Genomic DNA, 21,631 nt, shown 5'->3' with positions numbered 1-21,631 from the left:
AAACTGTATCCTGGAAGCGTGTTATTCTTTGATCTATTCTTAGCTGTGTACCTAATAAAAACTATTTATTTTTTATAGTTGCAATATCTTAATATGTACGTTGTGTAAGAGAGCCTAAAATAGTTAAAAACAGGTAATACATCTGTTTCAGTGTTCCCTTTCACTTCAGAAAGAAAACTTGGGCTTTCAAATGATTTAACATGATGAAGTATAGTGTTGTTGGCATGACTGTCTAATTTTGAAATAATAGCCATGATTCTGATCCAGTATATCACTGCACTGTGTGTTGTGTTCTTTGTCATCTTGGTCTTGTTGCTTAAGTATCAGTCTTAATCTATGATTTGTGTTCTCATTATCTGCAGTGGGAAGTAGCTGAGGTAGTTCTGGAAGTGTTTTACAAATTATTGCGGGACTACGAGCCTCAACTTGAAGACTTTGTGGACCAATATGTGGAGTTACAAGGTTAACTTGTTTATTTTTTCACTGACTAACAGAATTGTAGCTTGTTTTGCTCCGTTGCCTTTATCTTGGGATCTTGTTTAATATTGCAAATAACCTGGTGGAAAGCTAGACCAAGACTTTAAAATAGGAAGATGATAAAATCTCTTCACGTAGTATCAAGATCTGCATTGCAGTAGGTCTTCATGTACACTATTCTTCTCTATCTCTGCTAGGAGGATAACTTCTTGTTTCTTTCATTTGTGATTTGGTTGAAGAGTAACATTTGACACTTGAACAGCACCTCAGTTTTGGCTTGTTCCTCTGGACTTCTTTAGTCTATGTCTAAATCTCCACTATTTGTAAGGTTAATTTAAAGGTGTCATTGTATTTGAGATAACCTTTACTATTAATATTATTGATATATGAATTGCTGAAAACAGGCAGTAGCAGTGGAATTGTGACCTGAAGTCATTAAATTCTGAACATCTGTTCTTTAAAAGGCTAAAGTAGATTACACTTGCCTCATTATAGGAAATCCAAGGCTTATTTGGGCTCTAATTCTTTTTTTCTTGAAACAAAGTTTCTTATTAATTCAATCATGATGCTTGTGGATTTTCTTGTACTAGTGCTGTGAGAACCACTTTTTAATTGAAGACAGCTTTAGAGTTAGAAGACCTCTGTGCCTCATCCTTTGACAAAGAATACTTGGCAGCATAACTAGCTCAGAGAATTTGTTAGCTTGTTCCTGTCCTCAACTAATCCTTCAACTTCTGTGATTATTTGTGGATTCCGTGATATGGGGGAGATGTGGGTTGATCTACTTTTGAGTAGATGCATTTTTTGAATAGATTCAGTGTGTGGCTCCACAGTGGCATGGCTTGTCTGTTGGTGTGTGGTGGAGTGGCACACATGGAATGATTGGAAGGAGGGCATTTTTAAAGCTGATGCTAAAAGAAACTGTACCCTTTTTCTCACTTGCGTGTTACAAGACATTCTTACTGTTTTCCTGCTTTTATCTACTGTAGTTTATGATGAGCCTAGGTAAATGAAACCATTAGTCTTCTCGTTTTATTTCATATCATGAAGGTCTTTGAATTTTAGGCTAGTAGTTCCAATTTTTCGTACATTGTTATAGGATTTGTGGGAGTTTGTCCCTATTGTGGGGTGGACATTCTCTTTGACTTCTGGAAATGCGTTTTCCCTCATTCAGGGTCCCCGTGCAGGATTGGGGAGGATGTAAACTTTTTCCAATTTCTTTTTGGTCAGATCTGCTTGGGGTTAAATTTGAAATCATGCTATTAGATACTGGAAAGTAATGGTAATTGTCTTTACAACTATTCCCAAACTTGTAAAATTTGTTCAATGGCTTCTGTATAAAGAAAATCTCTGAAGACTTTGTACAAAGGATGTTACTTAGCACCATAGGGACTGTTACGTTTTGTAGCTTATGCTAACTTGAGTAATAAAAGGGGTTTTTATTAGAGGTTATATTTTTTATTTTACTCCTTCTGTCTTTAGGAGAAGAAATAATAGCGTATAAACCACCTGGATTTAATTTGATGTATCATCTGTTGAATGAGTCCCCAATGCTGGAACTTTGCCTTAGTTTGCTAGAAGAAGGGGTTAAGCAGCTTGATACTTACGCTCCATTTCCTGGTATGTGCCTAGAATTAATTTTTCATGTGAAGTTAAAATGTATAGTAAGTAGGATTTAAAGCTAACGCTGCATGTCTGTAACTTGATGTTGTATCTCTTGCATATACAAATCGTATTTTGGGGGAAGTTTTCCCTACTGATAAACAACTGACAGGTTTTTTTTTTTCTTGGTACAAGGCTTGATGAATGACATTTATAAATGTAGTCTATTTACCTCCTTTGTATTTCTCATGTTCTTTGTACACTGCAGGGAAGAAGCATTTAGAGAAAGCTGTACAGTATTGCCTTGCACTTCTAAACTTAACCCTGCAGAAGGAGAATATTTTTATGGATCTGTTGCGGGAGAGCCACCTTTCCCTTATTGTCACACCACTGGAGCAGCTGCTTCAAGGAATCAATCCTCGCACTAAAAAGGCAGATCACGTGGTGAATATTGCTAGGTATGTGCAAAGTACTGAGAAGGGAAGAGTTTTGGAGGCACAGAAGTGTTTGGATCCTGGATTCTTTCATTGGTTTGACTAGCCAATGCTCCTCTTTACATTGAACATCTCATGAATTTTTTTTTTTTTGTGAGGGGAGATGTCTTCACAGGTGGTATGATCTGTGATTGTCTAGTGGAAGATTGGGATCTGTGTTTATAGTTTTGCTTTCTGAATTTTCCCCCTCTAATGATTTCTTCCTGTCTACCTTAAGTTCAATGATTCCTTTGCATATAATTTCATCTTGCCCCAGACTTTGATTGTCACAGAGTGGGAGAGTTAAATGAATTTGGTTGTTGGCCGAGTTTTACAGTATTGTGCATTATTTACTGTATTAAATGCCTACAAGCAGTTGTTTTAACTTATGCAGCAGTGTTTAATTTAGATTTTGGATAAATAGAATGATAAAAATTCCAGGAAAGGATATTATCCCTGCTCAGCCTACTCATCTCTCCCAATGGAGGAACATTCAGAGTTTTATATAGAGTGAAATTTTCTTTGAAGCTTTAGCACTATCTCATGTTATTTGATTTGTACATGTTTTTGTTCTAAATGTTGTTTAATTTCTTAACTGTGCGTTATGTCTTTAAAAAGTTAAATTCTCAACAATTTCATTGCCATTATATTGTGTCTTTGAAGGTATCTTTACCATGGAAACAGCAATCCTGAACTAGCTTTTGAAAGTGCCAAGATCTTGTGCTGTATTTCTGATAATTCCAACATCCAGATAAAACTAGTTGGTGATTTCACACATGATCAGGTAAGTTTCTTTGAATCTGGAAAGAGAAGCTGATAGAAATACTGGGGCTTCATAATGTTTCTTTAAAGGATAGATTTCTAGGTCAAATATGTTAAAACTATCTTATATGTTTTATCTACCCATGTATAAAACATCTTTTACTGTGGCATTGGAAAAACAATTACTTCATTAATTGAAAAAAGCAAAATCATGAATGTTTTCAAGAAGAAAAAGGGCAATATTCTTAGAGATAGGGAGATGTTTTTGTGACTTTATAGTCTTCAATCTGTGAGAATAGTTTAGCATATGTAACAACAGTAGATTTTTTTTTTCTGCTCAGTGGCTAATTACTAAGCTGTTCTTAGAACAGCTGTGACTCTTAACTCTTGCTTATTAAGTTATGTAATTTTTGTCTAGAAATTCTGTCAACTTACATGAAGGGAATTATGAAAAGTATTTGGTTTAGTCCTCTTAAAACTGTCTTCATTTCCATCCTTCCATTGTTGAATACAGAGTGTTAGCCAGAAGCTGATGGCTGGATTTGTGGAATGTTTAGACAATGAAGATGCAGAAGAATTAATTAATCCAGATGAAGGTATGTAAAAGGCTTCTTAAAATGGCTTCAACAGTTGTCTTTTGCATGGAAGGAAATTAATGGAAGAGGTGTAAACATTGCTTATAAGTCAGGAAACAATCTTCCTCTGTTGGACCTTTAACAGAATGAGAAGCATCTGTATTTTGTTAAAGTACGTCCACAGTATGATGAGCCAACACCAAACTGAGTCTGTTTTCAGAAGACAAGTATTTAACATTGTTTTGGATATATTATTTACTGCTGTATTAACAGTAATTTTTATTGTATCTCTTTGCAGTAATATAAATTGATCCCTCAACATTCTTGTATTTAACTTGAAGATACTGAAGATTATTCTATTAGATGGATTTTTTACTTAATTAGTCACCACATCTGCTTTTTTCTCCTTTTTGTTTTCTTTTTCTAATCAAGAGCTGGAGCCAGAAAAGAAGCGGGCACAAATCCATCATGAAACAAGGATCCATATTCTAAATCTCCTTATCACCTCTCTTGAGTGCAGTCCTCCTAGCCTAGCTCTATATCTCTTGGGATTTGAGCTAAAGAAACCTGTCAGCACCACAAATTTGCAAGATCCAGGTATGAAGAGGAGAGGTTGATCTGGCATTTAATCAGTTCTGTTAGCAACACTGAGAATATTTATTGGGAAATTCATGAGGAAAAGTAGTTGTTCTTCAATTTAAAACAACAGGCCTTCTTCAAGTCCTCAAAAGCTACATGAAAAGATGTATTAATACTCAAATACAGCATTTAAACAACTTTATGATTTGATTATTTGTTTATGTTGGATTTTGGAACAGACTTGAAATTAGAATTGTGGGGCAAAATGATAATTTAGAAGTGAAATAAAGCGTAGTTGTATCCCTAGTACAAAGAAGTTGATTTGATGATCCAAGTAGTACCTAGATATGACAACATGTGAACCTACAAAAGAGATTGTCACTTTGAACTAGTTCTTCTTGGCTATTGTTCTGTCCTTCCTCAAATTCCTGTTTAAAATTATTTATAGGAAAGAAAACCAGTTTTGTTTTTTAATGTTGTAGAAGAAAACCTTTTAGAACATATGATATGGGGTTTCATTCTAGTGCTAGGAATATATAAATATATTAATTATATATATGATAATGCAAACTTTAGAAATATCACTCCTGCTACTTTAAAGTTGAGTTGATGAGAATAATAGCATGTTACTATGTGTCTTGTTTGCCTCCTCAGTTTCTAATTGGTATTTTACAAAACAGACTGAGCAAGTTCAGCAGAGATGGTCAGGAAGCTGGTTTATTCAGCCTGTGAGAAGCTGAGGGAAGTGTGGAAAAGAGAAAGGCTTTGAGGGGACCTAATAGAAACCTTTGAATACCTGCAAATACATAAATGACAGGATAAAACCAGACTTCAGAGGAATGTGGCAGGAAGATAAGAGGCTTAATCTGGATATAGGAGAAATTTTTTTACCAGAAAATGGTGAAGCTGGTTAGCTATAGAGGTCATGCAATCTTCATGTTTGGAAGTTTTCAGCAACCAGCTGTCTAAAGCTGTGAACAGTGATCTGATATAATAGCTAACAGTAGTTTAGTGTTGAGTATGTAGTTATGGTATCCCTTCCAGTCTGAAATAAGAAGTTATTTCTCAACTGTTTTAAAGGATGTTTTATATAAACAAGCTTGAACAAACATTCAATAATTTGAATTTTTTGAGAATATTTCTCATTATCTTTAGGTTTGTATTGGATTCTATGACCCAGGAGTTTTTAGTTCTTCATAGTTTTAAATGAAGAGTAGATAGGATCTGGATTTTATTTCTTCAGATATTGTGAAATTCAGCAGTTACACAATACAGGTAACTGATCTGCACCCACACAATTTTACAGGGTATCATATGTTAGGTCATTGATGAGGAAATCTGTCTCAAAGGTGAGAGACCTTGCCCACGTCTTTCAATTATCTTGTTAATAATGTGAAGAGATAATGACTGGAAGACATTTACCTCAGGATAATAACTTCCTGCTAAAGCATAAATTATACATGTTCAAACAGAGAAGGTTCTTTCCCTTATAAGAACTCTGGTTATCAATGCTTTTACTGCTTCAGGACTTCTTTCTGGTTCGATTAAAGGGTTAATTGGCTAAAGGAAAAATGCAAAAAGACAGGATTTTGACTTCAGTATTGAAATCTATTCCCTATTCCCCTTGGTTGCAGTGTCAGGTGCCTTTCGGAGAATTAGTCATATAATGTCTGTATTTGTAAAATAAGACAGGAATTTTTTCAAGCTGTTCTTTGAAATTGTCAAATGACTCTTTTTTTGAAAGTGTAAAAGCAAGAATTCAAGTTGATTCACTAGTATCTCAAAAGCATACAGACTAACTATAAATATTTTCATTAGGTTTTTGCTGGAGCATGGTTCCTTCTTTGATTTTAAGTAATGGTGTTAAAACCTTGCCAGATGATTTTGCTGCAGCTCTGTGGAGCAGTAGCACAGGCTATCTTAACAATTTAGGTTCTGTATTTCTGTGTACTTGACCTATATTGGCTATGGAGGAATGTAAGATCCAGAACATTATTATTTTTCTCTTGTCAGGTGTCCTGGGTTGCCCACGGACTTGCCTTCATGCTATTTTGAACATACTGGAGAAGGGTACTGAAACAAGGAACGGGCCTACAGCAGTTCGGGAATCTCCCCATCTTGCAGAGCTCTGCTACCAGGTACTCAGCATATTTTCTGTTGGCATATACTGAAGGTAGACTGTAAATAAAATTAGCTACTTCTTGGTTGGTGAACACAGATGGTTGATGACTCTGATAGTGGTTTCACTTTTAAAATGAATATGTCATGTTTTTATATACATTGAACTCTTTCTGTTTTTACCTTCTTCTGTTTAAAAAAAATATCTTGTAGCATCACAGAAATCAAAAGATCTACACTCATGTCAGAAACTTGGAATTAGGACACACTTATAAAACTTTTTGTCAGCCTTTAAGCGTGTTGCAACATATGCCTTTTTTTTTTTCTTTTTTTTTCTTGGAGGTATAGTATGACAGCAAATAACATAAAATTCCAGCTAAGCCAGTGAAATTCTCTGCTTTATTCTGTAGCTGTGAGAGAATGTATATGTGGCTGAGAGGGTCAGGTGGGGAAGACAGCTCAGTTAGATGTGCGAGGTAGATGCTTGCTCTTAAATCATAGAATCATATTATTACACACTTGTATCATGTTGAAAATCCATGGGCTCTAGAAAGAATTTTAAACATTACTAAAAGCAAAAGGTAATTCTGTAGAAGCAGGGAAAATTTATTACATTTCCTGTCTTGGTAGATGTGCAGAGAGAAAAAGACTCATTTTTAAGTGAGCTGAACAAACAGGCTCATGTATTGTCATGTGAACAAATAGTTACTGTGGTCATCCACATGCTGGTAGTCCTTCAATATCATAATTCAACATCTGTCACAAATAACATGTTCAACTTGGAAGAAAGCTTATGGAAAACTTCCTGTAAATACTGGTAATATTGTTTGAGCAGTAGAACAGTATTATACTACTTTTGTGTGATTTGGTGGTTGGTTTGTTTATAAAATAAATTCTGTACATGCATATCTACTGTTTTTGATTGTCAGGTGATCTATCAGTTGTGTGCGTGCTCTGACACTTCAGGCCCAACTATGAGATATCTGAGGACCAGTCAGGATTTCTTATTCACTCAGCTTCAGTACTTGCCATTTTCTATCAAAGGTAATTTTTATGCTATGATAAGATGGTGCATACTTAAAATTCAATGCATTTTTTACTCCCTAGGAGTGAAAGAAGAAAGGCAGGTAGCATTATTAAACTGACTTGATTGCAGGCTCTGCTAATTGTTTAATTCTGGAAAAATTGAACCCTCACTACTGAAAAAGTTGAAATTATTAGTACTGAACTTTTGGAAAGGACTGTTAGCTTTGGAATATGCACCAAGTCTCCAGAACCACATCCTAATCTATATTACAATTATCATTGCAGTTTTGCTAGATCATGCTACAGAAGAAAAAAATACTGAAAAGAAAGAGTTCTATAAAGAACCAAGAGAATATAAGGCTGATGGCTGTAACCACCTGTGTCCCTTCTTTCTTTGAATGAAGTACTTTTAAGCTAGTAGGCATGTTATATATTTCAAGTCAATCTTTCTCAGGTGTCTTAAACTGAATAAATGCACTTCATCAAATGCTTGACCATAAGTCTTCTGTGAAATTACAGTAAACTTAGCATTCAAGTACATGCATCCAGCATGTATAAAGTGCTTTAGATGATCCTTATATAGCTTAAGACTCTAAATTAGATGAATATAGGAAGATTCTAGGAGCCTCATGTTCCAGTCTCACCAATTTTGATTAAGGCTATGGTTGATTTGGGTAAATGTCTGGTTATTTCCACTGAAATTGTAACTGATCCTATTGGCTCATGAAACACTGCATTCTTCACGATGACTGTTCTTGCAGTTTGTATCCAGTTTTGTTCTGTATGTGCATATGCTTATTGCATGTATGTGAATGATCTGTTTTCAAAATAACCACATTGTCATTTATTGGCTTTTGTCAGATCTTTTTGTATCGTAAGCAAATAATAACTAAAGACATCCTCTAAAAGTTTTCTCAAGTGAAAAATGCTTTCCTTGGACTAAGTAACATTATTTATGTTCAGTTTTATAATAGCTGCCTTTTCCCCACCCAGAACATGAGATTTCAACTCTCAACCAGATGTCTTGGCTGATGAAGACTGCAGCTATAGAAATGCGGGTGACATCACTGAACCGCCAGCGCTCCCACACACAGAGACTGCTGCACCTGCTGCTTGATGACCTCCCTGTGAAACCATACCTGGGTAAGAGGAACTTCTGGTGAGGGTAAATAGGCTGAGATAAACGGACAATGAGAGACTTCATTTGAATTCTTCGTAAGCTTGTGACAATTCATTTGTGGTATCAGGTGTGGAATTGCCACAGGAGATATGGGAAGAAAGATGACAGTGGTTGTAGACTCCAAAGTGAAAGAAATCAGGGCATCATTTTGTTCATTGCTGATAGAAAAATTAAAAACAATTTATGAGGTACAAGGGGGAATATTAAAAAATAATTAAAATTGTAGAATAATTTATTTTGAGCTGCCATTCAGAATTGTTACAATATAGAGAAGGTGGAGGGTCTTCCATGGTAATCAGTTTTAGACAGAGTTTCTCAGTCTTAATGTCTGTCACAAGTTCTCAAACCTCTCTTTCAGAAGATAGTACCTATTGGTCAATTTTGCTTTTAACATTATAACATCACAAAAGTGATATTTCATCCCAATGTGATGTAAAATGCAATGTTAAATGGGGAGGCAAGATTTCGGAGTTGTAGAACAGGGCAGAGGTAAATTAAGAAGAACAAACCCAGATGGCAATAAAACTCTTTACATGAAGAAAGTAGAATAAATGGAAGATATTTTAATAGGCTACTGCAGTATGGTGTTTTCCCTTTTATCAGCCTGAACACTCTTTGTCCTTATGGGGATCTGTGTATGGGAAACTGTGTTCAGATATGCTACTCATTTTATGGTTCTATCCAAGTGCATTATTCATACCAGAGAGTGGGATGTCTATTTAGGCATTTCTGTTATTTTCTGATCTGTGTATAATAATGGGATTGCTTTTGTCTGGTAAGTATTATTTTCATTTGATTAACAGTTAAGGCTATATTGTGTTAAGGACTTTAATGTGTAAGGTTTATCAGTTTACCACTGTGCTCTGTCTTTCACTATTAAAAAAGAAGATAATATTTTTCCCTTAGATTTGGTTTTTTGTAATTTATTTAGTATGTTTTATTACCTTCAGCTGATGGTGAAGGAGGGATGGAAGATGAAAGTCGATCAGTCAGTGGGTTTCTCCATTTTGATACTGCTTCTAAAGGTAACTGTTATGACTGTTGATTATTTTTCAGTAAAGTGTATCTGCTCCTGAACAGGCTGTCAGGCCACCTCCAGACACTTAAGAAAAGAAAGTAATAGGTGTTCTAAGCAGCAGCACTCATTTTATTTAAAAAATAAATTAAAGAACTTTGATACAGATAGCTGGAGTGAATGAAAACACTGAACTGGAAAGGCAGTTGGAAGAGTTTCATGTATCTGTGCAGGGATGAAATGGGCAAATGGCAGTCTATTAAATTTATTGCTAACAGTAGAAACAGTGAGACTTACTTGTATTTCTTATTTTGTATTTATGAACATATTTGTATTTTCCTGGCAAAGAGTGTAAATAAATAGATTCCTTATAGTTTCTCAACAAAAGACTGCAATGGTTATAATTGAAAACCAGCCTGGTTTCATTTAGGAGAAAAAACCAGTCTTCTATTTGTAAATATTGGATGACATGCATGTGCAACAGGAGAACTATACAATATAAGACAACTTAATAATTTAAGGCCTTAGAAAATTTCTAAAATTTCTAAACAGTTTTCTTAACCTGTTACATAGATTGATAGCGCTTTCTGAAGATTTAATGCTTTCTTTTAAAACTTTACACATTAAGATGAAGATTTAGATTTACAAAGGTAAATTAAGCTCTTTTTGTTAATTTTTTTGTTTCCTCTTGACACTTCTGAATACAATTTGAATTAATTTGCATTTCCAGTACGCAGAAAGATCTTAAATATCCTGGATTCAATTGACTTCAGTCAGGATATTCCAGAGCCTTTACAACTGGATTTTTTTGATCGGGCTCAAATTGAGCAAGTCATTGCTAATTGTGAGCACAAGAATGCACGTGGACTAGTGGTCTGCAATGTCAAGGTTAGCATTGGTCTTTGTTTTCAAGTTGCATTTAATATCTTAATAATAATAAAAAAAAATCAGTGTGTTAATGATACTTTGAAACTTACTTTTACATAAAAGATGTGTGTTTCAGATATGTATTTCTTTGATTGCCAGTACCCGACTAACTACGCTACATATGTGTACACAATTACATGTGCAGCATTGTTGTGTACTGCAGTAGTTCTTGGAGGCTTTACTTAAGGTAAAGTCACATTGTGATGAATACTTGACAAGTGTATTGTAAATAATCCTGAAAAATTTGTGACCCTAAAAATTGAGTTAAACTTGTTGGAATCCCATCTGTTGCATCTCAATGTATAAATTAAGGGAAAAGCTGGCTATGGGCTGCTGCTCAGGAACTGGCTGGGCAGCAGTTGGCAGATAGTGAGCAATTGCATTCATACCTCCCTTGTTCATATTATTCTAAATGTTATATTATTCCCCCCTGCTTTCCTTTTCTGTCCTATTAAACTGTCTTTAACTCAACCCATAAGTTTTACTTTATTTTTCCCCCAATTCTGTCCCCCACCCCACTGGGGCAGGGAGTAAATTGCTATATGGTGTTTATCTACCTACCAGATTAAACTGGATCATCATTAAAGTTTCACTTTTAATTTCAGTATGTTCACAGAGTTCTGGTTGCAGAAGTCAATGCCCTTCAAGGAATGGCAGCAATAGGCCAGAGACCTTTACTTATGGAGGTAAGTACAGAAAAAGTTAGCTACTGTTTGTTGTTGCTCTTGGTGGATGTCATACCCTGACAAGCAGTATGCTTTACTAGAAAAGATTGTGGATTTGAGTCCTAGCTTAGAGTTAGTAATTCCTGAAGACATAAACCCCAAAATTGATAAGCTAAGGTCCTTCTTACCATAATGTTTTCTGAACAGCTGGCCTGCAGTCCGCTTTCTCTTTTTCTTTAACCTCTTCCCTCCCCATTAGTGATAACAATTGCAGCTTCCACCCCACCATACAGAAAGCAGTTACACATTGATAACAAGATGGGCTGTTGACAAGTGAGGTGTGTTCATCTTATGGCTAAGATAATTTTGCCTTTCTCTCACAGGGGGTGCTGATTTATTTCTCCTTTTTTCTACACAGATACAGTTTTAGTGAACTTGGAGATTAGTTATTTTCCGAGTTGCCACCACCTTTTAAATTAAGTTGAAATTAGTTAAATAGATGCAAAGGATAAAGGAGAAATTGTTCAGACTAAATGGGAAAAAAAGGCACAAGTAGATTTTTCATAGTTGTTTTTATTTTGATTTTAAAGTGCTAGAAAATAATTTTCCTGGTCAATTTTTTTCCCTATGAGATGGAGACATTCATGATGTCTGCTCTATGAAAATCAGCTCAGAAATGGAATGGGCTACCTTGTTGAAGTAGTAATAGCAGCTTGTTTCTAGTAAGCTGAAGACTTAACATTTTATTCTGAAACCTACTACTAATAGATAAAATTGTCATCATGAAGTCTGTCTTTGTGATGAATTTCTTCTAGCACATTGTAACTGAGTTTCTCTGTGGCGGGTTCTCAGGAGATCAACACTATCCTGCAGTACGTAGTGGAGAGGAACAAGCTGCTGCAATGCCTCCATGCCAAGAGGCATGCTCTGGAGTCGTGGAGACAGCTGGTGGAAATCATTCTCACTGCCTGCCCCCAGGATCTCATCCAGGCTGAGGACAGGCAGCTGATCATCCGGGATCTGTTGCAGGATGTGCATGACAAGGTAGGGCTCTGCTGGAAATCAGCCCTCTCCTTGAACTTTGTTGCTGAATCTTGTTACGTGAAAGTGCTGCAATTTTGATTGTAATCCAAAAATGTTTTGTCTGCATATAGTATTCTTTTTAGTTTTCTGGTTGCTGTTATGCTGAAGTTGAATGCAGTTTGGGCGAAGGGGACTCTGTATTCTTGCATAGCTGTTGTTGAGCTGTGAACCATATACTGAGAGATTTCAGAGGCATTTCAGTATCATCCATCATGGTGGTAGGCTTGAAAAGGTGTGTGAGAAAGGAACAGCCTGCTTTGATGAGAAACAAAGAACAACTTATTGAAGGCTGAAGGCAGACTGCTGCGTTTGCTAATTTACTGTGTTTAGATGACTCACAGCAAATCCTACTGCTGCTGCTTTTGAAAAATGAAAGAGTTGGATGAAGCTTCGTAATACAAAAACTACAGATTTTACAATTAGAAGGGCTTTTGGAAGTGTGAGGGTTTGTCTAAAAAATCTAGGTGTTTTACGTCTGAGTTATAGTAATAATTTTTGAGACAAACTAGACAGTTACTACTGACCAATCCATTTTGAAAGGCAAAATTTAATGAAGGATTGTTGTACTTTTTAGTCTGCTAGGACATTATTATTTTTTTGCTTTATTGCGAGAGTTACTTGGTTTGTAGTTCTGATAATAGAGTTTTGTTTTGAGAAATATATATAAAAATGTTATATCTTTTCAAGGAAAAAAGTAACCTTTTGTCACTTCCATTATTTTCTTCTGTAGGAGTTACTTAAAAGTTACCTATTATTAGTGGAGTGCTGGTTTTGTTTTTATTTGAACTAAATTTTAAAAATAGGAAACAAGGAAGGCCTTTGCTAACTGAAGGAATTTCTTTCCTAAAATCTTTATGAAGAGGAGATTTCAGACTCTTAATTTTCTGTAACACATTGGTGAAGACTTTTGTAAAGAAAAGAAAAAAAAAATGTTACTGTCTCTTGAAAATAATTGAACTACTGTTCAAAATTACTATATTGCTTAAAAGGAAAACTGCTTCAGCATTAGTGATAAAGATACCAGATTTACCTTCTAAATAACAGAGTGAATAAAAACAATACATGCAAACTTCTGGTTAGTGTTTTTCCACATTGTCTTAATGCTCCTTTGATCCTCAGCCCTTTGGGTTTTTTAAGTAGTACCTTCACATTTTTAATGGTAATAAAATAGTTATAGCCAAGAAAGTACCAGTTGTTCTTTCCCTAGCTTAGGTTTAGATATTTTACTAATAAAGCATCTCAGATGTCAACACATTTCATCCCTTTTTGCCATCCAGATTTGATTATCAGTCAGCCTGTGATTTAAAAAAAAAGAAGGCTAGTGGTCTTTTCAATTAAAATATGTTCAACTCAGGTTTCTGAACAAGTTTCTGACATTACTGCTATTGATGTGTTTTAAATACTGTCATGTTAATGAAATCCTTATGCATAACAAAAAAAATAGTTGTGAGAGGGTAATTTAATTGCTTCAATAACTCATGAAATCAGATGCTTTTAAACATTTTTTTCTTTTTCCTTTTTTTTTTTTTCTTCTTTCTACTGTTGTATTAAGATCCTCGACGATGATGCAGCTCAGGAGTTGATGCCAGTGGTGGCAGGGGCTGTGTTCACCCTGACTGCCCACCTGAGCCAGTCTGTGAAAACAGAGCAGAAGCAGCCGCTTGCACTCCCTATGGCAGGACAATCCCAATATGTCTTGATGCTGGATGGTTCTTTTACCTCATCACCTGGCTCTGAGAGCATATCCATGGGTTTTGCTTCCATTGGTGACTCCTCCCTCCACATCATCTTAAAAAAACTCCTGGATTTCATTTTGAAAACAGGTGTGTTGACTTTTGCAGGGTGTGTATGTGAATTCCAACTGCCAAAAGTAAAAAGTTGGGCTAACCTGCTTTCGGATACTTCAGTGAAGGTTTTTGTTACAGTCAGGTGGATCTTTCATGATTAGTATAAATGTAAGTGATGTTAATAACAAAAAAAAAGCAAACACTTGCTAAAAAAAGTCTGAACAACAAACAGAAGAGAGATATGTAAATGACTGTGAAGAGAATTTCACATTGTCATTCTTTCAGAACAGCATAAACTTGCTGAGTTTACTCATAAATACACTTTCATGCAAACAGTAGAACACCACCTTAAGGAATCTAGTTGTTTTATTTATTTCTGCCAGCACTGCCACAGGAAAGTTGAATTAAATGCCAGTAGAAGATGGTGTGGAATTTTACATTTGTTGGGTTGTAATTGTGAATGTTTGTTGTTAACAGGTGGTGGCTTCCAGAGAGTGAGGACGCACCTTTATGGATCACTGCTTTATTATTTGCAGATTGCCCAGAGACCAGATGAACCAGACACTTTAGAAGCAGGTATGGTCCAACTGTATTTGGAGAAAAGAGCAAAAAATAAGTTGTCACTAAACCCCGGAGGGTACAGTTTCTGTGTGCTCAGTTGTCTTCTGGAATATGTGGAAAGCATCTTGCTCCAAGAGCCTCTGAAATGAATTGCTTATGCCTTTGCATCTGTACACTCGTACCATAGCAATCCTATTAAAAAAAACCCAAAACAAATGCCAAAACAAAAAAAGCTCAAAATACCAACCACACAAAAAAACCTTGAAACAAACCCCAAGGATTATTTCATACCCTTTCTCTTCCTTTGTCTGAACATCCTCCTGGGGAGGAAACAAACACAAAAGCCTCACACACACCCCAAAAAATAAGCCAACCAGAGTTGCTATTTATCTGAGAGTGCTTATGGTAAGTATCACATTCTCTCTGTGAATGGCTAAAATACTTGAATTGCTAGTGTTTCTAATAATTATTTAGAACTCAGGCAAGAGTTGAGAAAAAAATCTTGGGGCTAGTACCTGCATGCAAACTTTTACTTGGTCTGTGTTTTGAGCTACAGTAGTAAAAGAAAAAAGACAAACTATGAATTTGTTATGACCCCTTTGAAGTGTATGGATGACTTTGGTGTTATTCTCTCATTTAAGTTACCTTGTTAACTTAGCTGAGACTGAATCCTTTCATCCCAGTGAAAGTTCATAGAATCCTAGGATGGTTTGGGTTGGAAGAAACCTTTGAAATGATCTCATTCTAACCCCCTGCCATGGGCAGGGTCACCAGACCAGTTGCTCAAAGCCTCATCCAACCTGGCCGTGAACACTTCCAGTTTTAGGCCTATTAGTTTATCTGTGTAACAGGTTCTGAACATTTGAATTGTTTAAAACAGACTATTCACAAGGATGATGGATGTATACAGGGCCACACTTTTTGCTCTGGCTGGTCTGTGTGATATTCAAGGAAGGGTGGATTTGTACAATATTTCCAGTTCATTTAAAAACCCTTGACCATTGTTTGGGACGTGTCTGTTGCAAAGTGTAGAGAGAATACCCTGAGGGATGTAGCATCAGCTGTAGCTAAGCTAATGCTAAGATGCCTATCTTTAAATATTTTTTTGTTTTATTTGCTTTTTACAGCTAAAAAAACTATGTGGGAACATTTGACAGCTCCTGAAGATGTGTTTAGTAAATTGCAACGGGAAAACATGGCAACTATTGAGAGTTATGGGGCAGCTCTGATGGAGGTCGTCTGTCGTGATGCTTGTGATGGCCACGAGATAGGCCGGGTAAATGAATCTGTTCTTCTAAAATTACTGTTCTATTTGTTTTAAAGAACATCATCTGTGCAGAGATGGGAAGTTTCATGAGATAGAACTAGAACATTTCTGTAGATATTGGATCTGTTTCATGTTTCTGTACTCCCACTCATCCTTCAAACTGCTGAAAGGAAAGCCATACATGCATATTATGTTTTTTCTCAGCAAGGCTATGTGTCCTATTGTTTAAAAATAAGGGTAGAAAGCTCTACTGTAAAAAATGTAGGTAGGGACCTCTCTGACAGTTATTTATTAGTATAGTCACCTTGGGAAGATGTGACTTCATGACAAAGTAATTTCCAATAGTAGCCAGTAGCTGACAATCTAGTCAGAAGGCAAACTAGTTTTAAATAGTAATTGTGCTTGAGTCAATACTTCATTAAAATATTTTGCCTAAGTTATTTGTAAACAATATCTGTAATGTTTTTTAAAAGTACAGTAGAGAAAGGTAGTCGGCTTATACTATACCAGTGTCAAAAAATCTTAAAGTATTTTTCACATAAATGATTTTGATTTGTTTGCTTTTCTTTCCTCATCCTAGATGCTGGCATTGGCTTTACTGGATCATATTGTTTCAGTAGACAAGCAGCAGCAGTGGCTTTTGTATCTCTCGAATAGTGGCTACCTGAAGGTGCTTGTGGATAGCCTGGCAGATGATGATCTGGCTCTTCAGAGCTTGCTCACACCTCAACCCCCTCTGCTTAAGGCGCTGTACACCTATGAGTCCAAAATGGTAACAGTGCTTAAGAAATTAGTTTGTGTTACAGTGTTTATTTTTTAATTTTACTTTTTAGTAAAAGTAGTTTGTATACACTTTGCAATGATTGTACTCAGAGATATTGTTAAGGAAGCTTTCCTGTCTGAGCATTCAGGAGCACTCTGGCAGTCACACTTGCACCACCAGAGACTTTACCTGCTGGAACCAAAACCTCTTTGCAGCAGGTGGCTCCACTGACTGATGGATGCCCCACTTGACTCCCTACTCATGCATTCAGACCAGGTTTCCTCACTGGTTTAACTCCAGGCTTCCCAGGGCAGTCTCAGACATCTGGATCCTTAAAATGACTTAATCATGGTGCAGCAACAGAATAAGAGCTTGAGCTGGTGCCTCTGAGGAGGGACCCTGAACTAAAGAACCTGCTGGGTTTTCATACCCTCAGCAGTCTGCGTGAGTCAGTCTGGGGTCTTCCAGCTGAGTCTTCTGCCGTGTCTCTGAGTGTCTGGTTCTCTGGCTGGTGCCCTATGCCCTTGTGCCCTTTGCTTTGCAAAGGGTGGTTCACAGGCTCTTGCCTGGAGCTCCTGCCACCTAGAGCTCAATCTGCAGCTGCTGTGCAGCTACACACTGAGCTGCCTGCACTGAAAGTATTCCTTAAGGATATTTTACTAAAATGATATATTTGAAATGATGCAAAAATCAAGAGAGAAAGTAGACATTATTAGTCTCATTGTGCATCTTCAAAACTTACCCTTCTCTGCTCTTGTGCAGGCATTCCTCACTCGAGTAGCCAAAAGTCAGCAAGGCGCATTAGAGCTGTTGCGGTCTGGTGTGATTGTGCGGCTGGCTCAGTGCCAAGTGTATGACATGCGACCTGAAACAGACCATCATGGGTAAGTCTTACCTCCCTGGCTGATGCTGAAACCTTAAAACAGTCTTCCTGGAAGCACATCACACTTTCTTATAGCCTCATGATTTTTGAGTAATGTTTTGTGGATTTATTCTTTGTGTGTAGGTTTCTTAAACCTATTAGTTCAGTTTAAAGCTACCTTTCATTGAGAGTAAAATTTCACATGTGGGTGTGAGGTTGTAATTGCACGTTAATTACTTGACTACATAAAAACTTTTTGCTATCTCAGATAAAAATGATTAATGTATTATTATTAAATAATTTGTACTGTAATGTTTGAAAAACAACTTACACTGTAAACTTATTTTGGGGGCTTTGCAGTTGGTGAAGTGCAGAGTTTGTCCTCCACCATAAAGCATTGAGAGAGCAGTGAATTAAATGCCATTTCAGGAATATTTTATGACATGAGTTTTTAAAAAAAAAAAAAATATTCACAATTATATATTGCTTGGCAAGTTTCTTGATGTGTTGCCACATTAGTTTTGTGAGGTGAATGTAGGGGAAATTGCCTGGGTTGATTTTAAGCCTTGGTCCCTGTTTTAAACTTACAGTTCTTAGTGACACAGTGGGAATTCAAACACTTTGGAAAAATTTAACACTTACACAAGGTATACTATTTAAAGGTTCCACTTAGACATAATAAAATTGTACAAAACCTACAGGACGTTTGTGGAGAACTGTATTTAACAGTTGCTTCAGAATTAAGCACAACTCTTCCTTAAATATTTGAGAATACCTGGTTTTGTATATCCATAAGCAGGTATCATATTTCTGCAAAGAAGTTACCTGGTTTAGCTATAGCATAATGCAAAGAAGTAGTTTTCTCTGCTTAAAGAAAATGTCTGGCAGCAGATGTGTATCATAAATGTGTTGCTTTTCCAGTATGAACTCACTTCATGTCTAGACCTCTTATTGAAATATGGATGTTTTTGGGTTCTTGAGTAATCAAGAACACACAAGATTAATCACTCTAGATGTAGGCTGAGGCTCTGCCTCACTAGTGGACTTCACTTTTCTTGTACTCTTTATCTATTTTATTTTTTATCCCTTCTTTCTAAACCTCCTAAGAATGTATGGAATGAGAGATCCCCCAGTCTTCATTCCTGCTCCAGTGGAACGTTATCGCCAGATTCTTCTTCCAGCTCTTCAGCTGTGCCAAGTGATCCTCACATCCAGCATGGCACAGCACTTGCAAGCAGCGGGACAGGTAAGTTCCAAAACATGCTCGAGTATCACTACTATTGCTCATTCAAAGAAATTATATGTGCTTTTGCTCTGATGGTAATTTGGGTTTTTTTAAATCCTATCCTCATTGGTACATGAGATCTTTTAAAATTCTTCAGAAGCATTGCTTCCTCTCTGGTTGCTATTAAATTTTGAGTTGTTCGTATTTTTTTTTCTTGTGGTGCAGGTTTTGCAGTTCCTAATTTCCCATTCAGATACTATCCAGGCAATCCTGAGGTGTCAAGAAATAAGTGTTGGATCTCTCCAGGAGCTGGCTTCCCTGACAGGAATAATCAGCAAGGCAGCATTGCCTGGTAAGAGCTGCAGTTTTGAATTCTCAACCCCAACCCCATCTGCATGAATTTCAAACTTTGTTTTCTGTAAAGAAACAGTAAGACAGAAGAAAATACCCATGACAATACAGATTTTTTAATCACATTTAGAGCACTGAGAAAAATAAAGATTTTTTTTTTTTTCTTTGTGCTGCCTCGCACTAAGTACTTTTTATCTTGGAGGTGACTAGCAAATAAAAGTGCTCAAAGTAGCTGTGGTATTCAATAAGTTCTGTAACTGAGGATTAAGAGAGAAAGTTGTTTGCATACCTTTTTTTTAGTGTCTTCTCTGTTTTTATTTATTTAACATATAAAGTTTCCCAGGGGAAAAGCATACTTCTCTTTGGTGACTTGCCTTCACAAAGGGCTAATAATGATTGTGATGGATATAGTGGTTCCTTCTGCATGCTTACCAGTTCAAAATAACTTTTCTATTTTGATTCAATGGTTTTCTTTGTTCAGGAGGGATGTCTGACTACAGTAGAAAGGAGTGCAGAGCTGTAGGTTAAGCCCAGGTGCCTCTTTGCTTACAGTATACAGAGCTTTGAACAACAGCTGTAATTTCCATGCCAACATCCCTTCCTCCTTGCCCCCATTTGATTGCATAGTAGAACATTTAAGCTACATACCCTCATGCATCTCCTAGTAGCTGCTCAAAAAATAAGCAAAATGCAGTTTGAATGTTTGGCTGAAATATTTCTGATTACTGCTTGTATTTAAATGTATATACTGCATAAATCTGTTTAAAAAACCCCAAACAGTTATTTAATGGCTGTATCTTTTATCAGGAGTGTTAAATGAGCTGGACATGGATGTTAATGAAGGGACACAGATGGAGCTGCAAGGACACATTGGGCGATTTCAGGTAATGAAGTCATATATTTAGCCCATGTTCTTTTAGAATTGGCTATCTAGGTGTTTCTTCCTGTTGTTTTTGTTGTTTTTTTGGTTTTTTGTTTTGTTTTTTTTTTACTTTGAATAGTAGCAGTTAGGAAAGAGATGTTTTTCAGCATCAAGAAGAATGTGTGGTAGTTTGAGACTTTTCTTGTGGGACTGGGATGGGGTTTTGGTGGTCTGTTTTTTGGTGTCTCCCCACACTTCCCTGTCCAGTAAAGAGAAAACATTTGGCAAGATCAGGGTTGCATCAGGGACTTTTGTTTCCCTTTGAGGCTTAGGACTTGCATGAAGAGAAGAATTTGAAGCCAACACCAAAACATGTGAAGTAATGCAGAAACAGTCTGTAACCACTTTGGCCACAAGCATGCCTCCAGCTCAACTATTTGGTGTATCAGACATGCTAGTGGTTGATTCATTTGTTACTGAATTAGTTTTTGTACTCTACTTTTACCAGACTTATCTTCAGATTTTGTTTGTCTATGTAGCTAAAGGTGTTTTAGGTGTGGGAATGGGTAAATCTAAACTGCCATTAATAGTATTCTGTATAATAATCTGCAAGAGACACAACAAAAGTTGTGCATTTGTGAATTGCACTCATTTCTCATTGGCAGTGTTCTAGGGTGCCATTAATTTCTAAATTAAATCAAGGTAAGTCAAAACATAAAAAACTTAAATTTTGTTTACAAAGTGCTACAAGCTTTATCTGCATTGCTTTTTAAATACTGTGTTTTAAGGGACATGTATCACTTCAGTGAAAAGAATCATGCACTTCATTTGTTGAGATGGTAATTTAAATGTTCATTTCTTTTGGCAGCGGCAGTGCTTAGGGCTTCTGAGTAGGTTTGGAGGATCAGACAGGCTAAGGCAGTTCAAGCTGCAAGATGATAATGCAGCAGGAGACAGAGTGAACAAGAGGGATGAAACTGAGTTGGCTATGCAACAGGTAAGGACACAAGCTGGTAGAACCTTGAGTCTCAAAATTTTCCCTGCTGTGCAGATGTGTTTAGTTATCATAATTCCATATGATAGTAGTAATGCTCTACACTGGTTTTAGTGTGGTATAGGAGTCCACATTTTATTTAAAGTAACCCTTGAAAATGTATTTATTTGCATTTGCATTAGAAACCTTTATTGTTTTGCATAAAAACTCTGAATTTTGAAGGCTTAAATTGATCTAAAATTTTCAAAATGAAAGCTGTGTGTAGAGGGCAATGATTAACACGATCTTAAAGCCAAAGGGGACTAAAAATTATCCAGAAATTGTAGCTAGCAGGTCTGGGGAAGAAACAAGTCCTAGACTTGCAGTAGAAGAGAGTCTGTAACTGATGAGAAAACAGAATCATAACATTCTGGTGAGAAGAGAGGTACAAAGCATGTTCTTCACTGACATTTGTCCATGTAAAATTTAATGCTCCAA

The 21,631-nt window shown here is 36.4% G+C and overlaps 1 protein-coding gene across 1 annotated transcript in view; it reads left to right on the top strand.

Moving 5' to 3' along the window:
• Nucleotides 1-21,631, top strand: part of NUP205 (nucleoporin 205) — a 44,079-nt gene that overhangs the window by 17,794 nt on the left and 4,654 nt on the right. Inside the window, exons 16-37 of the mRNA XM_033058650.2 lie at nucleotides 363-462; nucleotides 1,960-2,097; nucleotides 2,348-2,537; nucleotides 3,216-3,336; nucleotides 3,829-3,910; nucleotides 4,322-4,486; nucleotides 6,482-6,606; nucleotides 7,516-7,630; nucleotides 8,606-8,755; nucleotides 9,743-9,817; nucleotides 10,538-10,695; nucleotides 11,340-11,420; nucleotides 12,252-12,443; nucleotides 14,035-14,305; nucleotides 14,747-14,845; nucleotides 15,958-16,106; nucleotides 16,678-16,869; nucleotides 17,623-17,744; nucleotides 18,830-18,968; nucleotides 19,173-19,299; nucleotides 20,106-20,182; nucleotides 21,029-21,157. Of these exons, the coding sequence (XP_032914541.1) occupies nucleotides 363-462; nucleotides 1,960-2,097; nucleotides 2,348-2,537; nucleotides 3,216-3,336; nucleotides 3,829-3,910; nucleotides 4,322-4,486; nucleotides 6,482-6,606; nucleotides 7,516-7,630; nucleotides 8,606-8,755; nucleotides 9,743-9,817; nucleotides 10,538-10,695; nucleotides 11,340-11,420; nucleotides 12,252-12,443; nucleotides 14,035-14,305; nucleotides 14,747-14,845; nucleotides 15,958-16,106; nucleotides 16,678-16,869; nucleotides 17,623-17,744; nucleotides 18,830-18,968; nucleotides 19,173-19,299; nucleotides 20,106-20,182; nucleotides 21,029-21,157 (2,997 nt within the window). The remainder of the gene's footprint in view (nucleotides 1-362; nucleotides 463-1,959; nucleotides 2,098-2,347; nucleotides 2,538-3,215; nucleotides 3,337-3,828; nucleotides 3,911-4,321; nucleotides 4,487-6,481; nucleotides 6,607-7,515; nucleotides 7,631-8,605; nucleotides 8,756-9,742; nucleotides 9,818-10,537; nucleotides 10,696-11,339; nucleotides 11,421-12,251; nucleotides 12,444-14,034; nucleotides 14,306-14,746; nucleotides 14,846-15,957; nucleotides 16,107-16,677; nucleotides 16,870-17,622; nucleotides 17,745-18,829; nucleotides 18,969-19,172; nucleotides 19,300-20,105; nucleotides 20,183-21,028; nucleotides 21,158-21,631) is intronic.

Source organism: Catharus ustulatus, chromosome 4, assembly GCF_009819885.2.
Source record: "Catharus ustulatus isolate bCatUst1 chromosome 4, bCatUst1.pri.v2, whole genome shotgun sequence".
NCBI classification, from domain to species: domain Eukaryota; kingdom Metazoa; phylum Chordata; class Aves; order Passeriformes; family Turdidae; genus Catharus; species Catharus ustulatus.
This window is presented reverse-complemented; position numbering and strand designations above follow the sequence as displayed.